Genomic DNA, 18,349 nt, shown 5'->3' on the forward strand with positions numbered 1-18,349 from the left:
GTACGAAACCATGGGCCTTACGCTAAACATCAGTAAGACAAAGGTCCTCCACCAGCCTGTCCCCACCGCACAGCACTGCCCCCCAGACATCAAGATCCACGGCGCGGTCCTGGACAACGCGGACCACTTCCCTTACCTCGGGAGCCTCCTATCAACAAGAGCAGGCATTGACGACGAGATCCAATACTGGCCTCCAGTGCGCCAGTGCAGCTTTCGGCCACCTGAGGAAAAGAGTTTTTGAAGACCAGTCCCTCAAAACTGTCACCAAGCTCATGGTCTATAGAGCTGTAGTAATACCTGCCCTCTGTATGGCTCAGAGACATGGACCATGTACAGTAGACACCTCAAGTCGCTGGAGAAATACCACCAACGATGTCTCCGCAAGATCCTACAAATCCCCTGGGAAGACAGACGCACCAACATTAGTGTCCTCGACCAGGCCAACATCCCCAGCATCGAAACACTGACCACACTCGATCAGCTCCGCTGGGCGGGCCACATTGTCCGCTTGCCAGACACGAGACTCCCAAAGCAAGCGCTCTACTCGGAACCCCTTCATGACAAACGAGCCAAAGGTGGGCAGAGGAAACGTTACAAGGACACCCTCAAAGCCTACCTGATAAAGTGCGACATCCCCACTGACACCTGGGAGTCCCTGGCCAAAGACTGGCCTAAAGGGAGGAAGTTCATCTGGGAGGGTGCTGAGCACCTCGAGTCTCATCGCCGAGAGCATGCAGAAACCAAGAGCAGGCAGCGGAAGGAGCGTGCGGCAAACCCTCCCTTACCCTCAACCACTGTCTGTCCCACCTGTGACAGGGACTGTGGTTCTCGTATTGGACTGTTCAGCCACCTAAGAACTCATGCTAAGAGTGGAAGCAAGTCTTCCTCGATTCCGAGGGACTGCCTATGATGATGATGAGTAACCTGACTCTAATTCACTGAAAATGAAACTATACTGAACCAACTGGTGCACACGAGTTAGTGTCCTGGTAAAGTAAATATATTTTAAAATATTTAAAGGGCTAGAAATTCAACTAATTTGTGCCTTCCATTAACGGCCCCGGAGGCGCAAATGCGACAGGACACGGTGCAGTTAATTACTCCCGCCTCATTGGGAGGGTGTTTAGTGGCGGCGCTACAGTGTTGCGCCCCGATCTCCTGCGCCTAGAGATCGTGATATCATCACTGCGCACATCGCCCCGTTGGCGCCCTGGACCCGAATTTGACTTCCGTCCCCGGCAGCAGCGCTGTGCGAAAACACCAACAGCGGCAGGAGGCAGGTGTTATATATGTGGACTTGTATTTACTCTGTACAGCCACCAGAGGGCTCATCCCCTGGAGTCCCAAGGGATCCCATAATCCCTTGGGAGCACAGGTATTTAAGGAGGCTTCACAGCTTGGAGAGGTACTCTGGAGGCCTGCAATAAAAGACTAAGGTCACACTTTACTTTGAGCTCACAGTGTTCAGTCTGACTTTTTCTCCATACACTACAACTGGCGACGAGATACAGATAGCGAACCCAAATATGCAGAGAATAGTGGGCATCCTGGAGAAATTCTCAGAGGGAGATGATTGGGAAACTTTTGTGGAGCGACTCGACCAATACTTCGTGGCCAACGAGCTAGATGGGGAAGAGAGCACTGACAAATGTAGAGCGATCCTCCTCACTGTCTGTGGAGCACCAACGTATGGCCTCATGAAGAATCTGTTCACTCCAGCGAAACCCACGGAGAAATCGTACGACGATTTGTGCACACTGGTCCGAGAGCATTTGAACCCGAAGGAAAGCGTTCTGATGGCGAGGTATCATCTACACCTACAAAAGGTCTGAAGGCCAGGAAGTGGCGAGTTATGTCACCGAGCTAAGACGCCTTGCAGGACATTGCGAATTTGAAGGACATTTGGAGCACATGCTCAGAGACTTTTTCATCCTTGGCATTGGCCATGAAACCATACTTCACAAACTTTTGACTGTAGAGACCCCAACCTTGAGGCCATAGCGATAGCCCTGGCGTTCATTGCCACCAGTGACAATAGGAAGCAAATTTCTCAGCACACAAGTGCTGCCACAAGTACTGTGAACAAAGTGAAGTTGTTTTCGAATTGTAACGTACAGGGCAGGTCACACATACCTGCAGCTACACGTCCGCGGATGTCTCAGAGTCCACCATCAAGGGTGATGAATGCAAGGCCATTAACAACTTGTTGGCGCTGCGAGGGTGATCATCGTTTCCATTCATGCCGATTCAAAGGATACATTTGCAAGGGCTGTGGAACAATGGGACACCTCCAACGAGTGTGCAGGCGAGCTGCAAATCCTGTTAAACCTGCAAACCACCATGTTGCAGAGGAGGACAGATCCACGGAGGATCACGACGAACTAGAGCCTCAGATCGAGGAGGCAGAGGTACATAGGGTGCACACATTCACCACGAATTGTCCCCCGATAATGCTGAATGTTGAACTAAATGGACTCCCGGTGTCAATGGAGCTGGACATGGGCAAAAAGACTTTCAAAAGGTTGTGGTGCAACAAGGCCTCAAGGCCAGTCTTAACTCCAGTTCGCACGAAACTAAGAACTTACACGAAAGAACTGATTCCTGTAATCGGCAGTGCTCCCGTAAAGGTCTCCTGCGATGGAGCGGTGCACAAGCTACCACTCTGGGTGGTACCGGGCGATGGTCCCACGCTGCTCGGCAGGAGCTGGCTGGGAAAGATACGCTGGAACTGGGACGACGACCGAGCGCAATCGCCCGCTGACAACACTTCGTCTGTCCAGGTCTTAAACAAATTTCTTCGCTGATCGAACCAGGCATCGGGAAATTCCAAAAGCAAAAGTGCAGATCCACTTAATTCTGGGGGCGCGACCCATCCATCACAAGGCGAGAGCAGTACCATACATGGTGAGATCGAGCTAGACCAGCTGCAAAGAGAGGGCAGTTGGTGAGGCACGAGTCCGGGATCGGCGAGAGGCCTATAAAAGGCCCAGCGGCAGCGAGAGGCGTGACTTATGCAGCTACAGGGAGAAGGCAAAAAAGAAGTAGAAAGAAACAGAAAGGTGACATCACAGCCAAGGGGGTAAGTGATTGGCTGGTGATTGGTGAGTAGTTATTCTTTTTTCTCTTCTATAACAGTGAGTAAACTTTAGCATTGTTGTTGCCTATCTAAGGGTTAAGTCACGGCAGGACAGCTCGGTCATGTGTTATGCTCCTCCTGTACCATGTGGGAACTCAGGGACGACTCCAGTGTCCCTGATGACGACGTATGCGGGAAGTGTATCCGCCTCCAGCTCCTGACGGACTGCGTTGCGGAGTTCGAGCTGAGGGTGGATTCACTCTGGAGCATCCATGATGCTGAGAATGACGTGAGTGGCACGTTTAGTGAGTTAGTTTTACTGCAGGTGAAGGGTCCACAGCCAGATAGGGAATGGAAGACCAGCAGGAAGAGCAGTGCAAGGAAGGTAGTGCAGGGGTCCCCTGTGGTCATCCCCCTGCAAAACAGATACACTGCTGTGAGTATTGTTGAAGGGGATGACTCATCAGGGGAGGGCGGCGGCAGCCAAGTTCATGGCACCATGGCTGGCTCTGTTGCACAGGAGGGCAGGAAAAAGAGTGGGAGAGCGATAGTGATAGGGGATTCAATTGTAAGGGGAATAGATAGGCGTTTCTGCGGCCGCAACCGAGACTCCACGATGGTATGTTGCCTCCCTGGTGCTAGGGTCAAGGATGTCTCGGAGCGGCTGCAGGACATTCTAAAAAGGGAGGGGGAACAGCCAGTTGTCGTGGTGCACATTGGTACCAACGACATAGGTAAAAAAAGGGATGAGGTCCTACGAAACGAATTTAAGGAGCTAGGAGCTAAATTAAAAAGTAGGACCTCAAAAGTAGTAATCTCGGGATTGCTACCAGTGCTACGTGCTAGTCAGAGTAGGAATCGCAAGATAGCGCAGATTAATACGTGGCTTGAGCAGTGGTGCAGCAGGGAGGGATTCAAATTCCTGGGGCATTGGAACCGGTTCTGGGGGAGGTGGGACCAGTACAAACCGGACGGTCTGCACCTGGGCAGGACCGGAACAAATGTCCTAGGGGGTGTGTTTGCTAGTGCTGTTGGGGAGGAGTTAAACTAATATGGCAGGGGGATGGGAACCAATGCAGGGAGACAGAGGGAGACAAAAAGGAGGCAAAAGCAAAAGACAGAAAGGAGATGAGGAAAAGTGGAGGGCAGAGAAACCCAAGGCAAAGAACAAAAAGGGCCACTGTACAGCAAAATTCTAAAAGGACAAAGGGTGTTACAAAAACAAGCCTGAAGGCTTTGTGTCTTAATGCATGGAGTATCCGCAATAAGGTGGATGAATTAACTGTGCAAATAGCTGTTAACAAATATGATGCGATTGGGATTATGGAGATGTGGCTCCAGGATGATCAGGGCTGGGAACTCAACATCCAGGGGTATTCAACATTCAGGAAGGATAGAATAAAAGGAAAAGGAGGTGGGGTAGCATTGCTGGTTAAAGAGGAGATTAATGCAACAGTTAGGAAAGACATTAGCTTGGATGATGTGGAATCTATATGGGTAGAGCTGCAGAACACCAAAGGGCAAAAAACGTTAGTGGGAGTTGTGTACAGACCTCCAAACAGTAGTAGTGATGTTGGGGAGAGCATCAAACAGGAAATTAGGGGTGCATGCAATAAAGGTGCAGCAGTTATAATGGGTGACTTTAATATGCACATAGATTGGGCTAGCCAAACTGGAAGCAATACGGTGGAGCAGGATTTCCTGGAGTGCATAAGGGATGGTTTTCTAGACCAATATGTCGAGGAACCAACTAGGGGGGAGGCCATCTTAGACTGGGTGTTGTGTAATGAGAGAGGATTAATTAGCAATCTCATTGTGCGAGGCCCCTTGGGGAAGAGTGACCATAATATGGTGGAATTCTGCATTAGGATGGAGAATGAAACAGTTAATTTAGAGACCATGGTCCAGACCCTTCTTTGGTAACATTGAAGGTATGAGGCGTGAATTGGCTAGGATAGATTGGCGAATGATACTTAAGGGGTTGACTGTGGATGGGCAACGGCAGACATTTAGAGACCGCATGGATGAATTACAACAATTGTACATTCCTGTCGGGCGTAAAAATAAAAAAGGGAAGGTGGCTCAACCGTGGCTATCTAGGGAAATCAGGGATAGTATTAAAGCCAAGGAAGTGGCATACAAATTGGCCAGAAATAGCAGTGAACCCGGGGACTGGGAGAAATTTAGAACTCAGCAGAGGAGGACAAAGGGTTTGATTAGGGCAGGGAAAATAGAGTACGAGAAGAAGCTTGCAGGGAACATTAAGGCGGATTGCAAAAGTTTCTACAGATATGTAAAGAGAAAAAGGTTAGTAAAGACAAACGTAGGTCCCCTGCAGTCAGAATCAGGGGAAGTCACAACGGGGAACAAAGAAATGGCAGACCAATTGAACAAGTACTTTGGTTCGGTATTCACTAAGGAGGACACAAACAACCTTCCAGATATAAAAGGGGTCAGAGGGTGTAGTAAGGAGGAGGAACTGAGGGAAATCTTTATTAGTCGGGAAATTGTGTTGGGGAAATTGATGGGATTGAAGGCCGATAAATCCCCAGGGCCTGATGGACTGCATCCCAGAGTATTAAGGAGGTGGCCTTGAAAATAGCGGATGCATTGACAGTCATTTTCCAACATTCCATTGACTCTGGATCAGTTCCTATCGAGTGGAGGGTAGCCAATGTAACTCCACTTTTTAAAAAAGGAGGGAGAGAGAAAACAGGGAATTATAGACCGGTCAGCCTGACCTCAGTAGTGGGTAAAATGATGGAATCAATTATTAAGGATGTCATAGCAGCGCATTTGGAAAATGGTGACATGATAGGTCCAAGTCAGCATAGATTTGTGAAAGGGAAATCATGCTTGACAAATCTTCTGGAATTTTTTGAGGATGTTTCCAGTAAAGTGGACAAAGGAGAAAAAGTTGATGTGGTATATTTGGACTTTCAGAAGGCTTTTGACAAGGTCCCACACAAGAGATTAATGTGCAAAGTTAAAGCACATGGGATTGGGGGTAGTGTGCTGACGTGGATTGAGAACTGGTTGTCAGACAGGAAGCAAAGAGTAGGAGTAAATGGGTACTTTTCAGAATGGCAGGCAGTGACTAGTGGGGTACCGCAAGGTTCTGTGCTGGGGCCCCAGCTGTTTACACTGTACATTAATGATTTAGACGAGGGGATTAAATGTAGTATCTCCAAATTTGCGGATGACACTAAGTTGGGTGGCAGTGTGAGCTGCGAGGAGGATGCTATGAGGCTGCAGAGCGACTTGGATAGGTTAGGTGAGTGGGCAAATGCATGGCAGATGAAGTATAATGTGGATAAATGTGAGGTTATCCACTTTGGTGGTAAAAACAGAGAGACAGACTATTATCTGAATGGTGACAGATTAGGAAAAGGGGAGGTGCAACGAGACCTGGGTGTCATGGTACATCAGTCATTGAAGGTTGGCATGCAGGTACAGCAGGCGGTTAAGAAAGCAAATGGCATGTTGGCCTTCATAGCGAGGGGATTTGAGTACAGGGGCAGGGAGGTGTTGCTACAGTTGTACAGGCATTGGTGAGACCACACCTGGAGTATTGTGTACAGTTTTGGTCTCCTAACCTGAGGAAGGACATTCTTGCTATTGAGGGAGTGCAGCGAAGGTTCACCAGACTGATTCCCGGAATGGTGGGACTGACCTATCAAGAAAGACTGGATCAACTGAGCTTGTATTCACTGGAGTTCAGAAGAATGAGAGGGGACCTCATAGAAACGTTTAAAATTCTGATGGGTTTAGACAGGTTAGATGCAGGAAGAATGTTCCCAATGTTGGGGAAGTCCAGAACCAGGGGTCACAGTCTAAGGATAAGGGGTAAGCCATTTAGGACCGAGATGAGGAGAAACTTCTTCACCCAGAGAGTGGTGAACCTGTGGAATTCTCTACCACAGAAAGCTGTTGAGGCCAATTCACTAAATATATTCAAAAAGGAGTTAGATGTAGTCCTTACTACTAGGGGGATCAAGGGGTATGGTGAGAAAGCAGGAATGGGGTACTGAAGTTGCATGTTCAGCCATGAACTCATTGAATGGCGGTGCAGGCTAGAAGGGCCGAATATTTTCGATATTTCTATGTTTCTATCATTTCACCGATCGAGTTCAATGAGTGGGCCTGTCCTATCATCCCAGTCCTCAAGGGAGATGGCACCGTAACTATCAATCGTTTCTCCCTGCAGGACCAATACCCACTACCAAAGGCCGACGACCTCTTTGCAATGCTGGCGGCAGGAAAGATGTTCACGAAGCTGGATCTGACTTCAGCTTACATGACGCAGGAACTGGAGGAATCACCGAAGGCCCTCATCTGCATCAACACGCACAAAGGTCTTTTTGTTTATAACAGATGCCCGTTTGGAATCCGATCAGTGGCGGTGATGTTCCAGAGAAACATGGAAAGCTTACTGAAGTCGGTCCCACACACCATGGTCTTCCAGGACGAAATCTTGGTCACAGGTCGGAATACAGTCGAACATCTGCAGAATCTGGAGGAGGTTCTTAGTCGACTCAACCGTGTGGGGCTCAGGTTAAAACGCTCAAAGTGCGTTTTCCTGGTATCTGAAGTGGAGTTACTGGGAAGGAGAATTGCGGTGGATGGCATCAGGCCCACCAACGCGAAGACAGAGGTAATCGAGAACGCACCGAGGCCACAGAAGGTGACGGAGCTGCGGTCGTTTCTGTGACTCCTGAACTACTTTGGTAACTTCTTACCGGGTCTCAGCACACTGTTAGAAACACTACATGTCTTACTACGAAAAGGGGACGAATGGGTTTTGGGGGAAAAGCCAAGAAAATGCCTTTATAAAAGCGAGAAAATTGTTATGCTCAAACAAATTGCTTGTGTTGTATGATCCATTTGGTACGTTTGGTACTAGAATGTGATGCGTCGTCATATGGCGTCGGGTGTGTATTGCAACAAGCTAATGATTTCGGGAAACTGCAACCAGTTGCTTATGCATCCAGGAGTCTGTCTAAGGCTGAGAGAGCCTACAGCATGATTGAAAAAGAAGCGTTAGCGTGTGTCTATGAGGTAAAGAAAATGCATCAATACCTGTTTGGGCTAAAATTCGTTTGGAAACTTACCATAAGCCACTTATATCCCTGTTCTCCGAGAGTAAAGGGATAAATACCAATGCATCGGCCCGCATCCAGAGATGGGCGCTCACGGTGTCCGCATACAACTATGCCATCTGCCACAGGCCAGGCATAGAAAACTGCGCCGATGCTCTCAGTAGGTTGCCATTGCTCACCACGGGGGTGGAAATGGCGCAGCCCACAGATCTAGCCATGGTTATGGAAGCATTTGTGAGTAAGCAATCACCCGTCACTGCCCGGCAGATCAAAACCTGGACAAGCCAGGACCCCTTATTATCTCAAGTCAAAAGCTGTGTGCTTAACGGGAGCTGATCCAGTGTCCCAGTGGAAATGCAGGAAGAGATAAAGCCGTTCCAGCGGCGCAAAGATGAAATGTCTATGCAATTGAGTAATGGTCCCCAAGAAGGGCAGAGACATCTTCATCAATGACCTCCACAGTACCCACCCAAGCATCGTAATGATGAAAGTGATAGCCAGATCCCATGTGTGGTGGCCCGGTATCGATGCGGACTTAGAGTCCTGCGTTCACAGATGTAATACATGCTCGCAGTTAAGCAATGTACTCAGGGAGGCACCGCTAAGTTTATGGTCTTAGCCCTCCAAACCATGGTCTCAGGTACACGTCGACTATGCAGGCCCGTTCTTGGGTAAAATGTTCCTTGTAGTTGTAGACGCGTACTCCAAGTGGATTGAATGTGAGATAATGTCGGCTAGCATGTCCGCTGCCACTACCGAAAGCCTGCGGGCCATGTTTGCCACACACGGCCTACCCGATATCCTGGTGAGCCATGTTTTACGAGTACTGAGTTCAACGAATTCATGACCCGTAACAGGATCAAACATGTCACATCTGCCCCGTTTAAACCAGCGTCCAATGGTCAGGCAGAGAGAGCAGTGCAAATCATCAAGCAAGGCTTGAAGTGGGTAACTGAAGGCTCACTGCAGACTCACCTATCCCGAGTCCTGCTCAGCTACCGCACGAGACCCCACTCACTCACTGGGATCCCACTTGTTGAACTGCTCATGAAAAGAGCACTTTAGACAAGGCTCTCGTTAGTTCACCCTGATCTACATGAACAGGTAGAGAGCAGGCGGCTTCAACAAAGTGCATACCATGATAGCGCAAATGTGTCTCGCGATATTGAAATCAATGATCCTGTATTTGTATTAAATTATGGACAAGGTCCCAAGTGGCTTCCCGGCACTGTCGTGGCCAAAGAGGGGAGCAGGGTGTTTCGGGTCAAACTTTCAAATGGACTCATTCATCGGAAACACTTGGACCAAATCAAACTCAGATTCACGGACTATCCTGAACAACCCACCTTGGATCCTACCTTTTTTGATCCCCCAACACACACACCAGTGGCAACCGGCACCACGGCTGACCACGAAGCAGAACCCATCATCCACAGCAGCCCTGCAGGGCCCAACACACCAGGCAGCCCAGCAAGACCAGCTGCACAGCAGCCCAGCGAGGGCCCAACAAATGATTCAACAACACCAGCTTTCACACCGAGACGATCAACCAGGGCCAGAAGGGCCCCAGATTGACTCACATTGTAAATAGTTACACTGTTGACTTTGGGGGAGGGACGGGGAGGGGGAGTGTTGTTATATATGTGGACTTGTATTTACTCTGTACAGCCACCAGAGGGCTCATCCCCTGGAGTCCCAAAGGATCCCATAATCCCTTGGGAGCACAGGTATTTAAGGAGGCATCACAGGTTGGAGAGGCACTCTGGAGACCTGCAATAAAAGACTAAGGTCACACTTTACTTTGAGCTCACAGTGTTCAGTCTGACTCTTTCTCCATACACTACAGCGGGGATCAGGCGGCCGGATATTACCGGGGCGATGGTTAACGGCAAGGTGGACGAGTGAGAAATGTTTTAAAACTTACCTTCTCGTTGGCGCTGCTCATCCGTCTTTCTTTTTCATTCCATGGCCCTCCCGACTAACCTGTGATTAAAATCTGTTCTACCATCCGCTCTCCGTTTCAGTGAGGCTTCACAGCAGGAGTGGCCTCCCACCGGATATTCCCCATTATCTTTAACAATAAGAAACATAAGAACATAAGAAATAGGAGCAGGCTATTTGTCCCCTCGAGCGTGCTCCGCCATTCAATAAGATCATGGCTGATCATCGACCTCAACTCCACTTTCCCGTCTTTTCCCCAGAAGGGGGCTATTTGGGCCCATTGTATCTGAGCCACTCCAGGCCTCTTCACTCTAATCATTTTCACTCCAGTTATTAATTACCCATCTAACATCAGTGATGGGGAAACTACCAGCGAAAATTGTCAAGAATAAAATTAACTCTCACTTGGAGAAGCATGGGTTAATAAGGGACAGCCGACATGGACTTGTTACAGGAAAATCGTGTCCGACTAACCTGATTGAGTTCTTTGATGAAGTAACAGAGAGGGTTGAAGAGGGTACAGCAGTAGATGTTGTATATATGGACTTTCAAAAGGCATTTGGTAGATATTCTATTCTACTCTAAGGTTAAGGGTGTCATATATTCAACCAGCATTGTAACCTATGTATAATCTGACCTAAGTTGTGCACTGTGAGAACAATAACCACTAGGTGGTGAACTTGTGGGAGACACTCCTAACCTGGACCTTCAGAGATAAAAGGGGAAGCTCCATCCACTTCCATCACTTGAGTGCTCTGGAATAAAGGACAGGTCACAGACTGACCTTCCCTCAAGCATGGGCCTCGTGTGCATTTATACTGTATAGTAAGGACGTATCAATGGCGACGAGAAACTGGGATTTAAACCAAGCGAGCATGGCCACGAGCAGAACAGACGAGAGGTACTGTGTTAAGGAATGGTTGGGACAGAGATTCAATATTGTTAAAGCAGCACACAGTTCTCCAGGCAGACAAGGGCAATTGGGCATGCCCCAACATGTAGCCGAACCCAGAGCGGGAGTTCGACAGAGACAATGGCAAGCTGAATGGCGATTCACACCATTGCAAGGGACAATGCGGCCAGTAATGGGGCCATCAACACCTGTTAATGGCGCACTCAAGGACAATAACAGGGGCAGTCAGGGACGATCGACTGGCAAGGGACCTTTTGTTTCAAACAGCAGCTCATGTTGGAGGCGTGGAGGCACACACTCAGCTGGAGTTTGCAGAGATGAGCAAAATACCTGCAGAAATTGCAGAAATGAACGCTGGGGGAAATCGCTGGAAGCTGAAGTTCAGCGAGTTCATGTGGAGCATGTATACAGTTCATACACCAGGACGCCACCAATAATGATGAAAGTGCTTCTCAATGGCATCCCAGTATTAATGGAGCTAGACATGGGGGGCAGCCAGTCCCTGATGGGTATCAAACAGTTCGAAAAGTTGTGGGCGTTTAAGGCCAGTAGGCCAGAATTATCGCCGATTGACGCACAGCTACAGACATACACACAGGCAGCGCCACGGTAGCCATGACCCACAAAGATTCGGAGAACAGGTTGCCTCTCTGGGTTGTCCCGGGGGACGGTCCCGCACTACTGGGGAGGAGTTGGCTTGCTGTCATGAACTGGAAATGGGGCAATGTCAATGCAATTTCCTCTGTGGAGCAAGCATCATGCTCACAGGTCCTGGACAAATTTGACTCATTATTTCAACCTGGCATTGGCACTTTCATGGGGGCCAAGGTAGTGAGTCACATAAACCCGGACGCCAGGCCAGTACACCACAAGGCCAGGGCGGTGCCATACGTGATGCGGGAAAAGATAGAAGGCGAATTGGGCCGCCTGCTGAGGGAAGGCATCATCTTGTCAGTCGAATTCAGTGACTGGGCGAGCCCGATTGTGCCGGTGCTCAAGGCGGATGGGTCAGTCAGGATATGTGGCGATTACAAGGCCACCATCAATCGGGTGTCACTCCAAGACCAGTACCCGCTACCGAGAGCGGAGGACCTCTTTGCGACGCTATCCGGTGGCACACCTTTTTCAAAATTGGACCTGACCTCAGCTTACATGACCCAGGAGCTGGCGAGTGAGTCGAAGAAGCTGACCACCATCACGACACACAAGGGGTTGTTTGAGTACAACAGATGTCCGTTCGGAATTCGCTCTGCCGCCGCGATCTTCCAACGAAAAATGGAAAGCCTCCTCAAGTCGATTCCAGGGATGGTGGTTTTTCAGGACAACATCCTCATCACGGGTTACGATACTGAAGAACACCTCCACAACCTGGAGGAGGTGCTACGCAGACTGGACTGGGTAGGGCTGCGACTGAAAAAGGCGAAGTGCGTCTTCCTAGCTCCAGAGGTAGAATTCCTGGGGATGAGGGTAGCAGCAGATGGGATCAGCCCTACTGCGTCCAAGACGGAAGCGATCCAGAGAGCACCCAGACCCCGTAACACGACGGAGCTGCGTTCGTTCCTGGGGCTCCTGAACTATTTTAGTAACTTTCTTCCCAAATTGAGCACGCTGCTAGAGCCGCCATAGGTGCTCCTACGCAAAGGTCGCAAATGGGTCTGGGGTGACAGCCAGGAAAGGGCTTTTAATTGAGCAAGCAATTTGTTATGTTCCAACAATCTGTTATCGCTATATGACCCATGTAAGAAACTTGTATTAACGTGCGATGCGTCGTCCTATGGTGTCGGGTGTGTGTTGCAGCATGTCAATGCCAAGGGTCAGTTATAGCCGGTAGCTTATGCCTCCAGAAGTCTGTCCCAGGCAGAAAGGGGCTATGGAATGGGAGAAAAGGAGGTGCTCGCATGTGTATATGCGGTAAAGAAAATGCACCAGTACCTGTTTGGCAGGAAATTTGAGCTGGAGACAGATCACAAACCCCTAACGTCCCTTTTGGCCGACAACAAGGCCATAAATGCAAACGCATCGGCCCGCATACAGAGGTGGGCACTCACGTTAGTCGCCTATGACTACACAATTCGGCACAGACAGGGCACCGAAAACTGCGCCGATGCACTCAGCAGGCTCCCACTAGCCACCACTGAGGGGGCTACCAAGCATGCTGCTGAGATGGTCATGGCTGTTGAAGCGTTCGGAAGCGAAGGCTCACCTGTGACAGCCCGTCAGATTAAAGTCTGGACAAGTAGAGACCCGCTATTGTCACTAGTCAAGAAATGTGTCCTGAATGGGGACTGGGCAGCCACGTACAGGGCATGCCCTGAGGAATTTAAACCATTTCACAGGTGCAGGGATGAACTCTCGATTCAGGCCAATTGCCTACTGTGGGGAAACCGCGTAGTCATGCCCCAGATGGGCAGAGAGGTGTTCATCAAAGAACTCCACAATTAGCACCCGGGCATTGTCACGATGAAGGCAATTGCCAGGTCACACGTTTGGTGGCCAGGGATAGACGCAGATCTGGAACTTTGTGTTCGCAGGTGCAACACATGTGCTCAGCTAGGCAATGCGCCCAGGGAAGCCCCCCTTAGCCCCTGGCCCGCCAAGCCTTGGTCACGCATCCATGTGGACTACGCAGGTCCTTTCATGGGAAAAATGTTTCTGGTTGTAGTAGGCGCCTACTCCAAATGGATCGAGTGTGACATTTTAAATTCAAGCACATCCTCTGCCACGGTAGAAAGTCTACGGGCAATGTTCGCCGCCCACAGTCTGCCGGACATCTTGGTCAGCGACAATGGCCCGTGCTTCATAAGCACTGAATTCCAAGACTTCATGGCAGGCAATGGAATTAACCATGTCAGAACGGCACCGTTCAAGCCGGCCTCAAACGGCCAGGCAGAACGAGCAGTGCAAATAATTAAACAGGGGATGCTCAGAATCCAAGGGGGTTCCCTACAAAGCCGCTTATCACGCCTCCTGTTGGCCTACAGATCCCGACCACACTCGCTCACAGGGGTTCCACCCGCAGAGCTGCTAATGAAAAGGATGCTCAAAACCCGGTTATCCCTTATACACCCCACCATGAAAGAAATTGTCGAGAGCAGGCGCCAGTCACAATATGACTACCATGACAGGAATGCGAGGGCGCGATGTATTGATGTAAATTACCCTGTTTTTGTCAGCAACTACGCTGCAGGGCTTAAATGGCTCGCAGGCACTGTGGTTGCCAAAGAGGGAAATAGGATTCTGGTAGTTAAACTTACCAATGGACAAATTTGCCGCAAACATGTGGATCAAACAAAAAGGAGGTTCAGCAACCTCATAGAAGAAGCAGAGGAAGAACACGATAGAGTTCACTCCTCCACAGGTGACCGAACACAGGAATCAAAGAGAGGAGAGCCCGGTCACTGTGGGCAGTCCGGACAGGCCTGAGGCACCGCAAACAGCAGACACTCAGGCCAGCGCCCAACAACCGGAGCCCCAACTCAGGCGCTCTACAAGAGAGCGTAAACCACCAGAGAGACTCAACCTGTGATCCCAATAAGACTTTGGGGGGGAGGTGATGTCATGTATTCAACCAGCATTGTAACCCATGTATAATCTGACCTAAGTTGTACACTGTGAGAACAATGACCACTAGGTGGTGAACTTGTGGGAGACACTCCTAACCTGGACCTTCAGAGATAAAAGGGGAAGCTCCACCCACTTCCATCACTTGAGTGCTATGGAATAAAGGACAGGTCACAGTCTGAACTTCTCTCAAGCATGGGCCTCGTGTGCATTTATACTGTATAGTAAGGACGTATCAAAGGGGAGATTTAATAGAGGCGTTCAAAATTATGAAGGGTTTTGATAGCGTAAATAATGGAAAATTTCCTGAGATGAAGGGGTTGCCTTATGAAGAAAGGTTGAGCAGGTTGGGCCGATACTCATTGGTGTTTAGAAGAATGAAAGGTGATCTTATTGAAACATATAAGATTCTGAGGGGGCTTGACAGGGTGGATGCAGAGAGGATATGTCCCCTTGTGGAGGAATCTAGAACTAGGGGGCATAGTCTCAGAATAAGGTGTCGCCCATTTAAAACTGAGATGAGGAGGAATTTCTTCTCTCAGAGGGTCGTGAATCTGTGGAATTCTCTGCCCTAGAGAGCTGTGGAGGCTGGGTCATTGAATATATTTAAGGTGGAGATAGGCAGATTTTTGAACGATAAGGGGGTCAAGGGTTATGGGGAGCGGGCGGGGAAATGGAGTTGAGATCAAGATCAGATCAGCCATGATCTTATTGAATGGTGGAGCAGGCTCGAGGGGCCGTATGGCCTACTCTGCTCCTATTTCTTATGTTCTTATGTATGTAAGCTGTTTCCAATGGCTGAAGGATCAATAAGGAGAGGACACAGATTTAAAATAATTTATTTCTTTCTTTAGCCCAAGGTGAAGGCAACGACCAACCTTAGCCTCGAGTTGCCGCCTGCGTTCCTCCTCACACCACTGGGATCTTTCTTTCTTTTTCTCCCACCGCTGCTTTTTCACCATCTGCCAAAAAATGTTTTTCAGTTAATCCCAGCCTCTCAAAAAGCAATAGGAAAGCCAATGCGTTCCTCAAATCTCAGAGACAAGCAGCGGGTAAGGATCGGTGAGTCACAGGCGGCCGGATCATAAACATCTTCAGCACGAAGATGAGTGAATTAGGCTCCACAACTCCGCCCATTCCGACAGAACGCACTCGCCATCCATCAGTAAAAGTGATCTTTTACTAAGATCTTTACATTGTTGTTGGAGCTGCACTAACGTCAAAGATGAGTTTATCCACTTTGGTAGGAAAAATAAAAAAGCAAATTATTATTTAAATGGGGAGCGATTACCAAGGGCTGCAGTACAGAGGGACCTGGGGATCCTTGTACATAAAATAACAAAAAGTTAGTATGCAGGTACATCAAGTAATCAGGAAGGCAAATGGAATGCTGACCTTTATTGCAAGGGGGATGGAGTATAAAAGCAGGATATTGATGAGGCCACCTGGAATATTGTGTGCAGTTTTGGTTTCCGTATTTACAAAAGGATATACTTGCATTGGAGACAGTTTAGAGAAGTTTCACTCGGTTGATTCCAGAGATGAGGGGGTTGACTAACAAAGATAGGTTGAGGAGGTTGGGTCGATACTCATTGGAGTTGAGAAGAATGAGAGGTTATCTTATTCAAACATATAAGATTCTGAAGGGGCTTGAGAGGGTAGATGCAGAGAGGATGTTTCCCCTCGTGAGGGAATCTAGAACTAGGAGGCATAGTTTCAGAATAAAGGACCGCCCATTTAAAACGGAGATGAGGAGGAATTTCTTCTCTCAGAGGGTTGTAAATCTGTGGAATTCTCTGCCCCAGAGAGCTGTGGAGGCTGGGTCATTGAGATGAGGAGGAATTTCTTCTCTCAGAGGGTTGTAAATCTGTGGAATTCTCTGCCCCAGAGAGCTGTGGAGGCTGGGTCATTGAATATATTTAAGGTGGAGATAGACAGATTTTTGAACAGTCAGGGGGTTGAGGGTTCTGGGGAATGGCAGGAATTATGGGCGACTTTAATCTACATATAGATTGGGCTAATCAAACTGGTAGCAATACGATGGAGGAGGATTTCCTGGAGTGTATTAGGGATGGTTTTCTGGACCAATATGTCGAGGAACCAACGAGAGGGCTGGCCATCCTCGACTGGCTGATGTGAATGAGAAAGGACTAATTAGCAATCTTGTTGTGTGAGGCCCCTTGGGGCAGAGTGACCATAATATGGTGGAATTCTTCATTAAGATGGAGAGTGACACAGTTAATTCAGAGAATAGGGTCTTGAACTTAAGGAAAGATAACTTCGATAGTATGAGACGTGAATTGGCTAGAATAGACTGGCAAATGATACTTAAAGGGTTGACAGTGGATAGACAATGGCAAACGTTTAAAGATCACATGGATGAACTTAAAACAACTGTACATCCCTGTCTGGAGTAAGATAAAACGGGGAAGGTAGCTCAACCATGGCTAACAAAGGAAATTAGGGATAGTGTTAAATCCAAGGAAGAGGCATATAAATTGGCCAGAAAAAGCAACAAACCTGAGGACTGGGAGAAATTTATAATTCAGCAGAGGAGGACAAATAGGGGGAAAGTAGAGTATGAGAGGAAGCATGCCAGGAACATAAAAACTGACTGCAAAAGCTTATATAGATATGTGAAGAGAAAAAGATTAGCGAAGACCAGCGTAGGTCCTTTGCAGTCAGATTCAGGTGAATTTATAATGGGGAACAAAGAAATGGCAGACCAGTTAAACAAATACTTTGGTTCTGTCTTCATGAAGGAAGACACAAATAAGTTTCCGGAAGTACTAAGGGACCGAGGGTCGAGTGAGAAGGAGGAACTGAAGGATATCCTTATTAGGTGGGAAATTGTGTTAGGCAAATTGATGGGACTGAAGACCGATAAATCCCCGGGGCCTGATAGTCTGCATCCCAGAGTACTTAAAGAAGTGGCCCTAGAAATAGTTGATGCATTGGTGATCATTTTCCAACAGTCTATCGACTCTAGATCAGTTCCTATGGACTGGAGGGTAGCTAATGTAACACCACTTTTTAAAAAAGGAGGGAGAGAGAAAGCGGGTAATTATAGACCGGTTAGCCTGACATCAGTGGTGGGGAAAATGTTGGAATCAATTATTAAAGATGCAATAACAGCGCATTTGGAAAGCAGTGACAGGATCGGTCCAAGTCAACATGCATTTATAAAAGGGAAGTCATGTTTGACAAATCTTCCAGAATTTTTTGAGGATGTAACTAGTAAAATGGACAAGGGAGAACCAATGGATGTGGTGTATTTGGACTTTCAAAAGGCTTTTGACAAGGTCCCACACAAGAGATTGGTGTGTAAAATTAAAGCACATGGTATTGGGGGTAACGTACTGACGTGGATAGGGAACTGGTTGGCAGACAGGAAGCAGAGAGTAGGGATAAACGGGTCCTTTTCAGAATGGCAGGCAGTGACTAGTGGAGTGCCACAGGGCTCAGTGCTGGGACCCCAGCTCTTTACAATATACATTAATGATTTAGATGAAGGAATTGAGTGTAATATGTCCAAGTTTGCAGATGACACTAAACTGGGTGGCGGTGTGAGCTGTGAGGAGTACGCTAAGAGGCTGCAGGGTGAATTGGACAGGTTAGGTGAATGGACAAATGCATGGCAGATGCAGTATAATATGGATAAATGTGAGGTTATCCACTTTGGTGGCAAAAACACAAAGGCAGAATAGGAAAAGGGGTGGTGCAACGAGACCTGGGTGCCATGGTACATCAGTAATTGAA

At 48.3% G+C, this 18,349-nt stretch overlaps 1 protein-coding gene across 1 annotated transcript in view; it reads right to left on the reverse strand.

Annotated features, from left to right (window-relative positions):
• Positions 1-18,349, reverse strand: part of golga6l9 (golgin A6 family like 9) — a 116,332-nt gene that overhangs the window by 52,253 nt on the left and 45,730 nt on the right. The window contains exon 6 of the mRNA XM_070877114.1: positions 15,469-15,552. Coding sequence (XP_070733215.1) covers positions 15,469-15,552 — 84 coding nt within the window. The remainder of the gene's footprint in view (positions 1-15,468; positions 15,553-18,349) is intronic.

This window comes from Pristiophorus japonicus, chromosome 4, assembly GCF_044704955.1.
Source record: "Pristiophorus japonicus isolate sPriJap1 chromosome 4, sPriJap1.hap1, whole genome shotgun sequence".
NCBI lineage: Eukaryota > Metazoa > Chordata > Chondrichthyes > Pristiophoridae > Pristiophorus > Pristiophorus japonicus.